Raw genomic sequence first — 13594 nt, forward strand, 5'->3', positions numbered from 1 at the left:
GAACAAAGGGTCTGTCTGTCTGTGTGATGCTTTTGCTGAGAACAGATCAGGAATGCTCTTCAGAACTCCTGTAAAAAGTTAGTAAGCAATCTAGCTAGAAATGCATTAGAATGCTTTTGTTTAATGGCTGGCAAAATAGCTGTGCTGAATGGAATGTATATTCCTGTTTTTGTGTCTTTTTGTAACTTAAGGTTTTGCCTAGAGGGATTCTCTATGTTCTGAATCTGATTACCCTGTAAGGTATTTTCCATCCTGATTTTACAGAGGTGATTCTTTTACTTTTTCTTTAATTAAAATTCTTCTTTTAAGAACCTGATTGTTTTTTCATTGTTCTTAAGATCCAAGGGTTTGGGTCTGTATTCACCTATGCAAATTGGTGAGGATTTTTATCAAGCCATCCCCAGGAAAGGGGGTGTAGGGCTTGGTGGGATATTTTGGGGGGAAGACGTCTCCAAGTGGGCTCTTTCCCTGTTCTTTGTTTAGCATGCTTGGTGGTGGCAGCATAGGGTTCAAGGACAAGGCAAAGTTTGTACCTTGAGGAAGTTTTTAACCTAAGCTGGTAAGAATAAGCTTAGGGGGTCTTTCATGCAGGTCCCCAGATCTGTACCCTAGAGTTCAGAGTGGGGAAGGAACCTTGACAGGCTCCATGTCTAGTTGCCAGCCAGTATCAAGTGGAGTGCCCCAAGGGTTGGTCCTGGGGCCGGTTTTGTTCAATATCTTCATTAATGATCTGGAGGATGGCGTGGATTGCACTCTCAGCATGTTTGCAGATGACATTAAACAGGGAGGAGAGGTAGATACGCTGGAGGGTAGGGATAGGATACAGAGGGACCTAGACAAATTATAGGATTGGGCCAAAAGAAATCTGATGAGGTTCAACAAGGACAAGTGCAGAGTCCTGCACTTAGGACGGAAGAATCCCATGCACCACTACAGACTAGGGACCGAATGGCTAGGCAGCAGTTCTGCAGAAAAGGACCTAGTGATTACAGTGGACAACAAGCTGGATATGAGTCAACAGTGTGCCCTTGTTGCCAAGAAGGCCAATGGCATTTTGGGACATATAAGTAGGTGCATTGCCAGCAGATTGAGGGACGTGATCGTTCCCCTCTATTTGACATTGGTGAGGCCTCATCTGGAGTACTGTGTCCAGTTTTGAGCCCCACACTACAAGAAGAATGTGGAAAAATTGGAAAACGTACAGCGGAGGGCAACAAAAATGATTAGGGGACTCGAACACATGACTTATGAGGAGAGGCTGAGGGAACTGGGATTGTTTAGTCTGCAGAAGAGAAGAATGAGGGGGGATTTGATAGCTGCTTTCAACTACCTGAAAGGGGGTTCCAAAGAGGATGGATCTAGACTGTTCTCAGTGGTAGCAGATGACAGAACAAGGAGTAATGGTCTCAAGTTGCAGTGGGGGAGGTTTAGGTTGGATATTAGGAAAAACTTTTTCACTAGGAGGATGGTGAAACACTGGAATGCGTTACCTAGGGAGGTGGTGGAATCTCCTTCCTTAGAAGTTTTTAAGGTCAGGCTTGACAAAGCCCTGGCTGGGATGATTTAGTTGGGGATTGGTCCTGCTTTAAACAGGGGGTTAGACTAGTTGACCTCCTGAGGTCCCTTCCAACCCTGATATTCTATAATTCTATGAACATTTATTGCATGAATTAACTAAAAAAATACAGTAGTACCAACTGTAATTATTATTAAGTAACATGGGTAGCAAAATAGTAGTGATGGACGAGCCTTAAAACATTCAGAAGTGCGGTTGTATTCAGAGAATCATCCAAAGTTCCAAGAGTTAGCTAAACTATTATAATTTCTGCAAAACTGGATTGGAAATCTCACACCAACAGGCTCTGTTGTGATGTTTCTTGCATTTTCTGCTTTCAGTCAAACTGTAAATCACTGCAAGAACAGCCTTTCTTGTGGGATTCTGTTCCTCCATCTCCAGCCCTTGCAGGAATTTGGAAGTGAAAAGACACATGGAAGAATTTTTTTTAAACAATCAAAGTTTTTACAACTTCACAAATGCTCAGTTCACACATTCACTTAGATTTTTGGGCAAAGGTCCACCCCTACAACTACAACTGTGTTTGGAAGCCTCCAAACACCCTAGCATTCTGAGAGATCTGAACTTCCCTGAATAGGGTCAGGCACACATTGTGTTTTCCATAATATATTGGGTATTCTAAGACTTTAAATAGCACAGAGTAAAAAATACTCATTTCTTGGAAATTGGTGAGCCAACTCTATTATGCTTGCTTCATTATCACTGACATGTTTGACTCACTTGGCATTTGTTTTGTGTACACTGGGTCCTCTGGACTGTACCCAGAATTTTCATTACCACTGCTTCTCCTGGTCTTCATATTGCTATCGTTGGTTTTCTTAGTTGAAACTTTTCTGGAAATAAAAATTCCAATCATTAAAACCTACATGCTATTGGCATTCTTAGGCAGTATCCAACAGAGAGTGAGGCACAAATTCTCAAAGGTATTTCGGCACCTAATTCTCATTGATTTTCATGGAAGTTAGATATCTAAATACCTTTGAGGATCTGGGCCAAAGGACTTGCAGATGTGTCCAACTTCCAAAAGAGTAAAGAAAAATAATGTATAATCCTTGAAAGAATTTACCTACTGCATGCACAGTCTTGTATAAATTCTAACTAGGCTTTGCTTAAAAAGTTCGGATCAGATGCTTAATAACATTTGGGAAATTAAGATGATTAACATCTTAAGACTTCAAGTCTGTGACCCATTTCAAAATTTTTGTAAGAACTAAAGCACAACCCAATATTCTGACCTTGATTGTGTGATTTAACTACAGCCCTGCATTGGGAGCAATAAGGAGAGTATCCCTGGGGGCAGGGGGACTATGCAGTCTGCTCCTTCTGCCTCCCCACCATTGAGGAGGGTGCAACCTGCTTCCTGTGGTTCTGTGGGCCAGTTTGGTGAGGAGGCCAGGCTATGGCTCTGCCTCTGCCTCCCCACCCCCAGCTCCTCTTTGGGGTGAGGTGCACCAGGTCTTTTTGCAAGCTGTGCAAGGCAACAGGAGGCTTCTTGTGTGCATCCTCCCAAACACACCATGTAAGGCTCCATCACAATCTGACCTATGGCCCTGATCCTTCAAACATTTACACACATGCCTAACCTCAAGCAGGTGTCTCGTCCCACTGAAATCAATAGGACTACTCCTCCGTTAAGCACATATGTAAGCATTTGCAGGGTGGGGGCCTACATTTGTAGCCAGTGGGATATAGATAATATAATTCTATTTATCACTCTGTTGCGCTACAAGGGATTTTACTCGTCATTTGTTCCAAATAGCTCAAGTCTGGGGTCCTCCAGGGCATGCTGAAAGGTCCATCTCTTTGCCCAGGCTTTTGGGGAGAGACAAGCCAGCTAAGGGTAGGGGTGTGCGGAAGAAGGGCTGGGATTTGTAGCTGGAGAGGGATTTTTTTCTTTGTTCCCATTATTTGGGGAAATTGCTGCATTTATTTCTATACTTTTAACATAATGTACAAAGTGCCTAGAGTTTCAGACAGGGGCATTTTCAATGATTCTATAGATCTAAATAAATAGATGTTAGGATCAGATGAGTAGACTGCAATGAGTTTTTTTAAACCCTATATGAAGCTAGTGTCGTTCCAATGCAGTATTTAGGGATAGAGAGCATTCATTTATAGATATAATTAGAAAACAAAAGTACCAGTCCTGCAAACACTTATGCTCATGTGTAACTTTAAACACATGAGTAGCCCCTTTGTCTTCATTGGGACCATTTACGTGAGTAAAGTTGCACATGTACTTAAAGTCTTTGCTTTGCTGAGTTCCTAAATTCAATATAAACCCTAAGGCCCTGAGCCAGCAAAGTACTTAAGCATGTGATTAAAGTTAATCATGTGAGTAGCCCCACTGAAGTCAACAGGACTTCTTGTGTTAGACTAGGGACTAAAAAACATGTAGCATTTTATGAAGCTCCAACTTCATTTACCATGGGTCACATTCAAGCTCCTTTTTATTTTAATAATAGGTGTACACAGAAAAGAGGCAACCAGACATAACTGTTATGCCCTGCCTTGCACTCCTTCAAAACCTGTGGAAAAAACACCCTGTGGGCCCTCTGTGGAAAGAGAGAGGCAGGCGTGTACCTGGATGAGGGCAATAGATTTGGACATTGTGTTTTAGCATGTACACTCCCTGAACTACTGACTTCATCTGTTGTGTAGATTCCCTCTTTAGAGAATCATAGGTATGGTTATACTGCAATTAAAAATCCCTGGCTGGTCTGTGCCAGCTGACTCGAGCTTGTAGGGCTCAGGCTAAGGGGCTTTTTAATTGCAGGGTAGACATTCAAGATCAGGTTGGTGCCTGGGCTCTAGGACCCTGTGATGTGCAAGGATCCCAGAGCTCAAGCTGCAGCCTGAGCCCAAATATCTTCCTGATGATTAAACAACCCCTTCACCCAAACCCCGTGTGCTCGAGTAAGCTGGCATGGGCCGGTGTCAAACTGCAGTGTAGACATACCAATAGGTTCAGCCCTAGCAGGATTAATCCATACAGTGAGTCTGGTCAGGACTCAGAATACGAGCCACAATGACAGATCCTTTTACAGCAGTTTTATTTGAATCAAAAATAAAAATTGACTTGGACCTGCATTTGGCCTCAGGTGCTTTATTGATTTAGTCCAACCAGTTTATCTAGCTGTACCTGATAAATTGGTTGAAACAATAATTACAAACAGAATAACAAAACACCTGGAAGATCATGATATGATAAGGACTACTCAGCATGGTTTCTTCACAGGAAAATCTTGTTTCACTAATCTCTCAGAATTCTTTGAATGGGTCAATAAAATAGTGGATAAAGGAGAACCAGATGACAAAATGTATTTATGCAGTGTTGTTGTAGCCGTGTTGGTAGATTTTCAAGAGGCTGTTGACCAGTTTTCACACAAGATGTTACTAAAGAAGTTAAGTATCATGGGGTGAAAGGCAAAGTATTGTCATTGATCAAAAATAGCTAGGAGACAGAAAGCAAAGTAGGATTAAATATCCCAGAAGCATATAATAACTATGGTTGGATTCACAGTGTACACCTAAAAAATTAAAAAGGATAACACAAAGTAACCCCATTGAAAAAGTTTTTCTGTTCACATTAATACTGACAAATAGGATCTTAATATTGATTAACAGGATCCTACCTTTTAAGGTGTTTCAACCTAATGCAGTAATGCAAAACCAATTAGGTTGCTTTGTATTCAGATGTGTCTGATACTCAATTTGGTTAAGTAGGAAGTGTTGACAGGTATCACTGGCAGCTTTTTCTGTAGTATAACTAATGATCCTTAAAAAAGCAGGGGACATCATCAAATTTGTCTGCCAATCAGTCTCATTTAATTTGCATCAATCCATCTCAGTTTCAACATTTCTTCTGTACCACAGAAATTCTAGCTCAGTTATACTCTGGGCAAATTGTAAATCTACTGTAATCTTGACTGAAACTTGGAAGAGAGAGCTATTTTGGTGCACAGTGACCTCCTGTGGAATTTGTTGCAAATGCTGAGTGTTGAGGCTGAAGGAAATCTGGTGCAAAATTGGAATATCTAGAAGTATAGGATCAAATCTAAACCCATATTCAGTGAAGTACTTGAGCATATGCTTAATTTTTGGGTACCTGAGTATTCTCATCGGCTTTATTGGGACTGCTCACATGCTTATAAGTTAAGCACGTGCTTAGGTATTTGCTGAATCTGGAACTCAGTAACTAGATCATTTTGATCATTTTCAAAAGAAGTTTTATGGGGACATCAGTTACAGTTTTCAGTAATATGGTGTTGCTGATTCACTCCAATGCGTGTAACGGGCACGTTTCTGACTGGGGGTTACTTTTTTAAAGGTAGTGATTTATAACTTCCAATTATGTAGACTTGGTTGTATAATCATTTTGGGGAGAAAACTAAAAGTGGAATGAGATTTTGGGCTGTACTTCAAAAGCTACGTTTGCATTGTGAGCAAGGGGTATAATTCCCATATAACTCACACTAACTTGATGAGAACTGGCAGGAGTATAAATAATAGCATAGCCATAGCAGCATTGAGGTCTAGCTTAGCCGTGCCGAGTACATGCCCACGGGGATCGGGCAGGTTTGTACTCAACACAGCTAAGCTGCTGCTGCTGCCCATGCAACCCCAGTATGCTGCTAGAGCGAGTATGTGTACACAAGCAAGGAATCACACCCATAGCTTGCAGAGTAGCCTAAAAGGCTCAGCATAAAACTCGCATCCCAGAGGGAGGGACTGGGAAGCTTGATGCTGGTGGCTTTGAGCCACCTTTGCTTCCTTAGGGTTCTGGACTGCTGAGGGGAGCCAGTGAGGCCCCAGAATAATTTAGAAGGGCTGCCTGTGGGTGACAGCACTGCCCGGAATTCCCACAGTGCTAGAGGCTGTGGCCCTCCCCCACCTCTCCTGGCACATCCCTTATGCCTAGGCTTGCGATGGGGGCCTCATAGGGCAGTGTAAGCTGCCTTCCACAGTTCTCTCCTGGCCAGATCTGGGGCGCTAATGGCTCTTTTGTGGTGCTGCAGAAACATACAAGGGGCATACCAGAGGAGGAAATCCATGGTATTCAACTTACCTCAACTCCTTTTGATAGGTGGACTCTGAAAGGAAGGAAGAAATGGTTTTAAAATACAGTGAAATAAAATAAGGCTTGCTACTGAGGTTCTCTCACTTTCTCACAGTTCAGACTGTATTTTAATACAGAAATTATTTCATAGCTGCCCTCCCCTCCCGTCTGCAGTCACATAACATCCTGGTGTACTTGCTTACATGGAAAATTAATACTAGGAAAGAATTTACTGAATGCATTTGTAGCTGGTGTGTACATTGGATAGCTGTACAAATCTAGGTGTAGATGTACAGTGACTGTCAATGAGATTTGTGTTCTACTTCATTTACTCACTTTTGAAAATCTTACCCTTCCTCTTTACTATTGACAGAAATACTAACGAGCCACCAATTCCACTGGAAACAAGTTACATCAGAAGAAGTCAGCAGGCAACTATCTGTAGTATCTACAAGCCACTGGTTATCAGAATCACCTTTCTTCCCTGAACAATCCTTACCAAACCATGCACTATGCTTTAACTTGCTGTAGGATTCTCTGCTTCTTGAAGTCTTTAAACTACGATTTGAGGACTTCAATAGCACAGATATAGGTGTGAGGTTTTTTTTTTTTTTGTAGGAGTGGTGGGTGAAATTCTGTGGCCTGCGTTGTGCAGGAGGTCAGACTAGATGATCATAATGGTCCCTCCTGACCTAAATATCTATGAATCTATGAAACTGAAATAGTAATAGATTAAATCTATTTTGAGGTTTAAAAAAAGCATAGCCAGTAGCAAAAATCCTCTTACCTTTGTTTTTTAGGCGGCAGTATATTATTATAAAAATAATAATGATCAGAAGAAGAAAACCAATTGACAATGTGACTGCAAGTATAATAGTCCGTGTCCGTGTGCTGTCTTCTTGGTTACCATTTTCTATTAAATGAAATGAAGTATCATTACACTAGCAGAGCTGCGACCTTTCTTTTTCTGAAGAGCGTGACCAACTTTCTGGAAACATTATTAAATTACTTGTTGATTATTTAAAACAAGAGATGGATTGTGTTTCTCATTTGTGTTGAAAATGGCTTTCCCCTATATTGATGATACCCAGTACCACAAAATGCCTTGATCACGATAATTCTTTGTTACAATTATTCTACTTTATCTGCTAGTTGTATTTCTGACAAACCTAGGCTGCTAATTTTCTTCATTCTTCACATTTAAACTTGTTTTGTAGACATTTCGAGCCCAATCTAAACCCCACTGAAAGCAAATGGGAGTCTTTCCATTGGCTTCAGGAGGCTTCAACTCACTGTGCATAATTCAAAAAGCCCTCAGTTGTCCATGGTAAAGGACAAGCATGTTAACAACACATCTACTGAGTTTGAGATTGCTAACCGTAACACGTTCCTGCATCCTGGACTATAACATAATTTTGCATAGTGATATACACTATGCATTTATGGTGTTTTCACATAACTAGGATTTGATTTTTTTTTAACCTATAATGCTAAATTGGGTGATTTCAAAATCATTCAGTGTATCCCTGTTTCTGGTTGCCACAAACAAAAGGTGCTCACCATATATCCCCCCAAATAATCAACATTAAATTGATAGCTTTTACCCTTTAACTAGTTGTCAACATACAATAGACGCTTCTTCTGATGGTAATACGGCCCTGTCCATCAGGCTCATCCAATATCTATGGTGCTCTTTAACCTAATTGGAACCAATCTTTGATCTTCCTAACTGCAGAGAGTAACCTCAGCCCAAAAGCTAAGGCAGGTTCCAAAAGCAGTCCAAAATATAGCCCTGGTAGCTATATTAAAAACAAACTTCAAATCCAACCGAAAAGCACAAGGTTTGTACAGACTTGACAATACTGCCTCTGTTGCACTGGATTTGTGTGTGTCAGGTACTTTTTAGTGTTCCTAATTAAAGATGGGCCTGAATGGCAAAATTTGGATACAGATTTCAGACTCACCAAAGTTTGCAGATATTCTTCTGGGGTTTCGGATTGGCCCATTATAGCATAATAGCCCAGATGCAAAATTTGGACTTGAATTTGGATTCTGAACACTCCAAAGATTGGATGGTTCAGAAATTATTTAATTTAGTCTCCTCTCTAATCCTAATGAACTATCAGCATGTAAATTAATCATGCAAATTAACCCAATTGAGGGGCTGCTCCTGCACCTACTTATAATCTACTACCCAAAATATTCCTGGATTCCAACTTTAACACATATCTTTACCCATCTAGAGCACTTCAAGGATGTATTGTCTCCATGTCAATGGTCATTATTAATGATCTCTAAGAGGATATTTTGCCCTTGGGTGCGTGAACATTAATTCCGTTGCGAGTAATGGAAACCCTGTGTATAAATGCAAAGGCAGATATCAGCCCCCATTTTAAATGCTCTTTATAGGTTCTTCATCCGCCATCCTCCTCCTCCAGCCACACGTGACCCACCTAATTCCCCCCAATATTTTCTGTTCATGTCATTCCCGACACACCTCAAACACCAGATTTTCTTCCCCCTTCATCCCAGGTTTTTTGAGCAACCAATCCTTCTCTCTCCTTCTGTGCTCAATCTCTGGAACACCTGCCTTCTCTGAGCACCTTCCTGAATCCTGTCTGCCTTCAAATCTCATCACAACCAGATTCATCCCTCGCTCTTATGTAGGGCTCTCAATGCACTCTCTGAGAAAACTAACCACCCAGATCCTGCTACCAGTTAAATAAGTGGCAAAAACCATTTTACATTAAGGGAAGCAGAATCAAGCCCTTAATTTTCCATGTCTCTGTCTTCAATCATTCTTCCTAAGACTGGCCTTGTACAGCTTTTGTTCTGCCTCGCCATAACTACTGAAGTTACCAGTATATTATGATCTGCAGCCTTGTAGTTAATATGTATAAATCAATTATGAAGTATTTTGTGATTTTTTTGCATGGAAGAAATAAATCTACAGCATAAATCTGCATTTTATTTTATGTTATTTTATTTTGTGCCATACAAAATGCTATGGGAATTTTAAGGTAATTAAAATATGAAATGAATGTTAATCTTGCCTGTGTGTTTAATTATGTTTTTAATAAGTTATTGCTACCAAATATCAGTTATTTTGAGTACTCTTATTTTTAGTTCTTGTTTTTCTATTTAGCTTCTTGTAATACATTTCTCAGTTAACTTTAATACAGATTTGTGATAAGATACATGCAGAAAATAATTTGTTGTGCTAAGTCATATCAAGGTTAGATACAAGCAGTATATAGATTAATAGAGCTGTGTTAGTCAATATTTTTTTAATGAGTCCTAGAAACAGATCTCCATATGTGATAGCCTAAGATTTCTGTTTGTCAGCTGCAACGTTATGCTTTGGCAAACGCTACACTCTCATTAGTTTCACATTTCTTGGTACATACAGCAACTAAGGTTTGAGGAATAGTTCTTACAACAGCTTCATTTGTTCTTGTGATTTTCATTTAACCAGCCTTTCAGCCTTCATGGCCTATTCATTTGCCAAAGTAAGATAGCTGCTCAGGTCAAATTCAGGAATACCTGTAGTCTGCTTTCCAGGCAGCACAGAGCAGAAAGAGAGAGCAAGGGAAGGTTTTTGTTCAGTGCCTGCCCTTGAGCTTTGACATAGATGGATCGCTAAGACTTGCCAGCATTGGAATGTAGAAGCAGGAAGATGCCAATGGCACTGCTCCTGTGCTCTGCATCAGCTCTTCTCCCATGTACTTGTCACTCAAAATGATCACTCTGTTCAGGAGGACTGTTTTTAACACTTGTAATTCCCAAGAATTATGTTGATTTAAAAGCAGAGGACTCTAATTATCATTAGAAATTCAACATTAATTGATAGGAAAAGCTAAGCACAAGAAACCTGCACTGCATAATAATCATATACTTGGAGTTCTAAAAATGTCCTTACTTCTTTCCCCTTACTTTATCCATACTCTATAATCTCAGGTTAATATAAATCTAATAAGTCTCCTGTCAGTATATTCTCTAATAGCATCTTTCACATTAATTCTAAGTTATTTCCATACTGTGGGAACTTCTTCAGTATGCATACTTTCACCAGTCTTGTTCACTGTCATTCTGTTGAGATCGAGGACTACAAAAAGCCTGCACATTGATGTTAAGAAACTTTACATACTTGAAACAAGTCTTGTAAGCAAAGTGCCCAGGATAATTTCAGATATTTCAATAAACCCCCCCAAAAGTGCATTGCTTAAGGAGTCATCTTCCTTCATTTTTTTTTTTTACCTGAATCCTCTGTTTAAGATGAGATTTGTGTGGAATTTTCACTGCAGTGGAGCATAGCCATCTTTCAGGATTGAAAGGGAACTAGCAATGGAAAGGTACTTCCTACTGTGTATCACTAGAATCCATTACAAGAGATCTTCTATATAATCTAGCGGAGAGGGAAACGAGATCGTTGTGTGCAAAACACAGCAGATTTTCTTTTTATAAAACGGATGAGAACAGACTGACTGTGGTATTCTTGAAGAAGCAGGGAGTCTTAGGTTTCACTAAAAAGCTGTTACGCCAACAATGTAATGGATGAGACTGCATCCAGTGTCTGGCTCGGAGAACTCTCTTTATGAGTATGTCTACCCAGCAGCGGTGTAAATCCCAGTGGGGGTAGATGTCCATGCACTTGCTCTGCTCGTGCTAGTGCAATAAAAATAGCAGTGTGCCCATGGTGGCACACGCAGCTGCTTGGGCTAGCCACCCGAGTACAATCCCCCCTGATCCCTTGGATACTCAAGCGACAAGCCCAAGGCACTTCCCATGTTGCCTGGCCCACATTGCTATTTTTAGGTGCTAGTTTGAGCAAAACTAGTGCATGTTTGTCTACCCACGCTGCAAATTAGACCTCCCAGCTACTGTGAAGACATACCCTCTGTCTGTGTCTAGCCTAGCCTACTTCCTACTAGTTACCTGGGGTGTCTGTAAGATGGCACTGTACCACATTGTCCCTCATAGTTCAGGATGTTGTGGAGACCATGAATGTGCCTGTAAGGAACTGGACTAGCTGGTGCTGGTATGGCTTAACACTTCCACATAAATCAGTGTGAAAAATAAACAGCCACAGACTTCCCATCTCAACGGCTGTCGTTATCATCTGCTTTTCCCAGTTTGGCAGTTTAATGAATCTCTTCCCTGTTTGATCTTCCTGCTTGCCCCAGGGACTGCAGCCCCATAAGAACTATAGTAGTTTGCTAAATTGCGCATGAGGAAGCCCTCACCTTAGTCTCTGTAACGTCTACACTACCACTTATGTTGGCAAAAGTTATGTCGCTCATGGGTGCGAAAAAACACCACCCTGAGCAGCATAATTTTTGCCAGCATAAGTGGCGGTGTGCACAGCGCTATGTCAGTGGGAGAGCTTCTCCTGCCGACATAGCTACTGCCACTCGTTAGGGGTGGTTTAATTATGTCGACAGAAGATATGCCGTCGGCATAGAGTGGCTACACAAGAGATCTTACAGCGCCGCAGCTGCATCGGTACAGCTGTGCCAGTGTAAGGCCTCTAGTACAGACATAGCTTAACTGACAGATTAGTTAAGTCTCTGTTGGCCAGGCCCAATGTAACATTATGTGATGCCTGGCCTCAGGCATTAAATAAAACATTAGGAAGTTCAACTAACAAGCTTTACGTTGGCCATCTCTCCATTTTCAGTGGTTACAAGTGAAATAAAGGATCAAATGACGTCATCTGGAATTTTCTGTGCAATTCTGATTTTCCATGTTTCAGAAAGAGGAAATCAAACTGGAACAGGTGCAGAGAAGAGCTACTAGGATGATCTGAGGAATGGAAGGCCTTTCTTATGAGACTCAAAGAGCTTGGCTTCTTTAGTCTAACGAATAGAAGGCTGAAGGGAGATATGATTGCTCTGTATAAATACATCAGAGGGATAAATAACAGGGAGGGAGAGGAGTTATTTAAGTTAAGCATCAAGGTGGACCCCAGAACAAATACATATAAACTGGCCATCAACAAGCTTAGGCTTGAAATTAGGCGAAGGTTTCTAACCAGCAGAGGAGTGAAATTCTGGAGCAGCCTCCCAAGGGGAGCAGTGGGGGCAAAAAGCTTAACTGGCTTCAAGATGGAGCTTGATAAATTTATGGAGGGGATGGTATGACAGGACTCCCTGCAATGGCATGTGGCCCATCGGTGACTGCCTATAGCGAAAATCCCCAATGGCTGGAGATGGGACACTAGATGGGGAGGGCTCTGAGTTACTACAATGAACTCTTTCCCAGGTGTCTGCCTGGTGGGTCTAGCCCACATGCTCAGGGTCTAACTGATCATCATATTTGGGGTCAGGAAGGAATTTTCCCCCGGGTCAAATTGGCAGAGACCATGGGGGTTTTCACCTTCTTCTACAGCATGGGGCATGGTGGTCACTTGAAGGTTTAAACTAGTGTAAATGGTGAATTCTCTGTAACTGGAAGTCTTTAAACCATGATGTGAGGACATCAGTAACTCAGCCAGAGATCAGGGGTCTATTACACAAGTGAGTGGGTGAGGTTCTGTGGCCTGCAACGTGCAGGAAGTCAGACTAGATGATCACGATAGTCCCTTCTGACTTTAGTATGAGTATCTGAGTAAGAATATATATTACAATTTTAAACCTAATCCGTGTCCCATAAATGACTTGCCACAAGATGTCAGAACATGTTAGTATTAGAGCTGAGTGAATCTAATATTTATTTAATTTTCTTTCTTGGTATAGGAATTAGATACAGTGCTCCTGTCAGATATTTCTAAATTATTATCTGCAAAAACATTAGAGTTTTCAGTTGCCTAAGTAGCCCCTGGAATCACGCTTAAAGTTGCAGGGCCCCCCAAATCTGAAATGGCACCCCTGTGGACAGGCACAGAGTTTGCCCACCCCCAGCACGTGCGGTCCCATTGGCCTGATCAGAGCCGCCCCTCCAAATATAGACGTGAAACTATG

The 13594-nt window shown here is 41.3% G+C and overlaps 1 protein-coding gene across 2 annotated transcripts in view; it reads right to left on the minus strand.

Annotated features, from left to right (window-relative positions):
• IGSF5 (immunoglobulin superfamily member 5) overlaps positions 1 to 13594 on the minus strand; it is a 100293-nt gene that overhangs the window by 17657 nt on the left and 69042 nt on the right. For both annotated transcript variants that reach the window (XM_084616923.1, XM_084616924.1), the window contains exons 6-8: positions 7423 to 7548; positions 6645 to 6669; positions 2297 to 2409 (exon numbers count right to left, since the gene is read on the minus strand). In XM_084616923.1, coding sequence (XP_084473049.1) covers positions 2297 to 2409; positions 6645 to 6669; positions 7423 to 7548 — 264 coding nt within the window. The remainder of the gene's footprint in view (positions 1 to 2296; positions 2410 to 6644; positions 6670 to 7422; positions 7549 to 13594) is intronic.

The sequence above is a fragment of the Lepidochelys olivacea genome (genome assembly GCF_965140295.1).
Source record: "Lepidochelys olivacea isolate rLepOli2 genome assembly, chromosome: 1".
NCBI classification, from domain to species: Eukaryota; Metazoa; Chordata; order Testudines; family Cheloniidae; genus Lepidochelys; species Lepidochelys olivacea.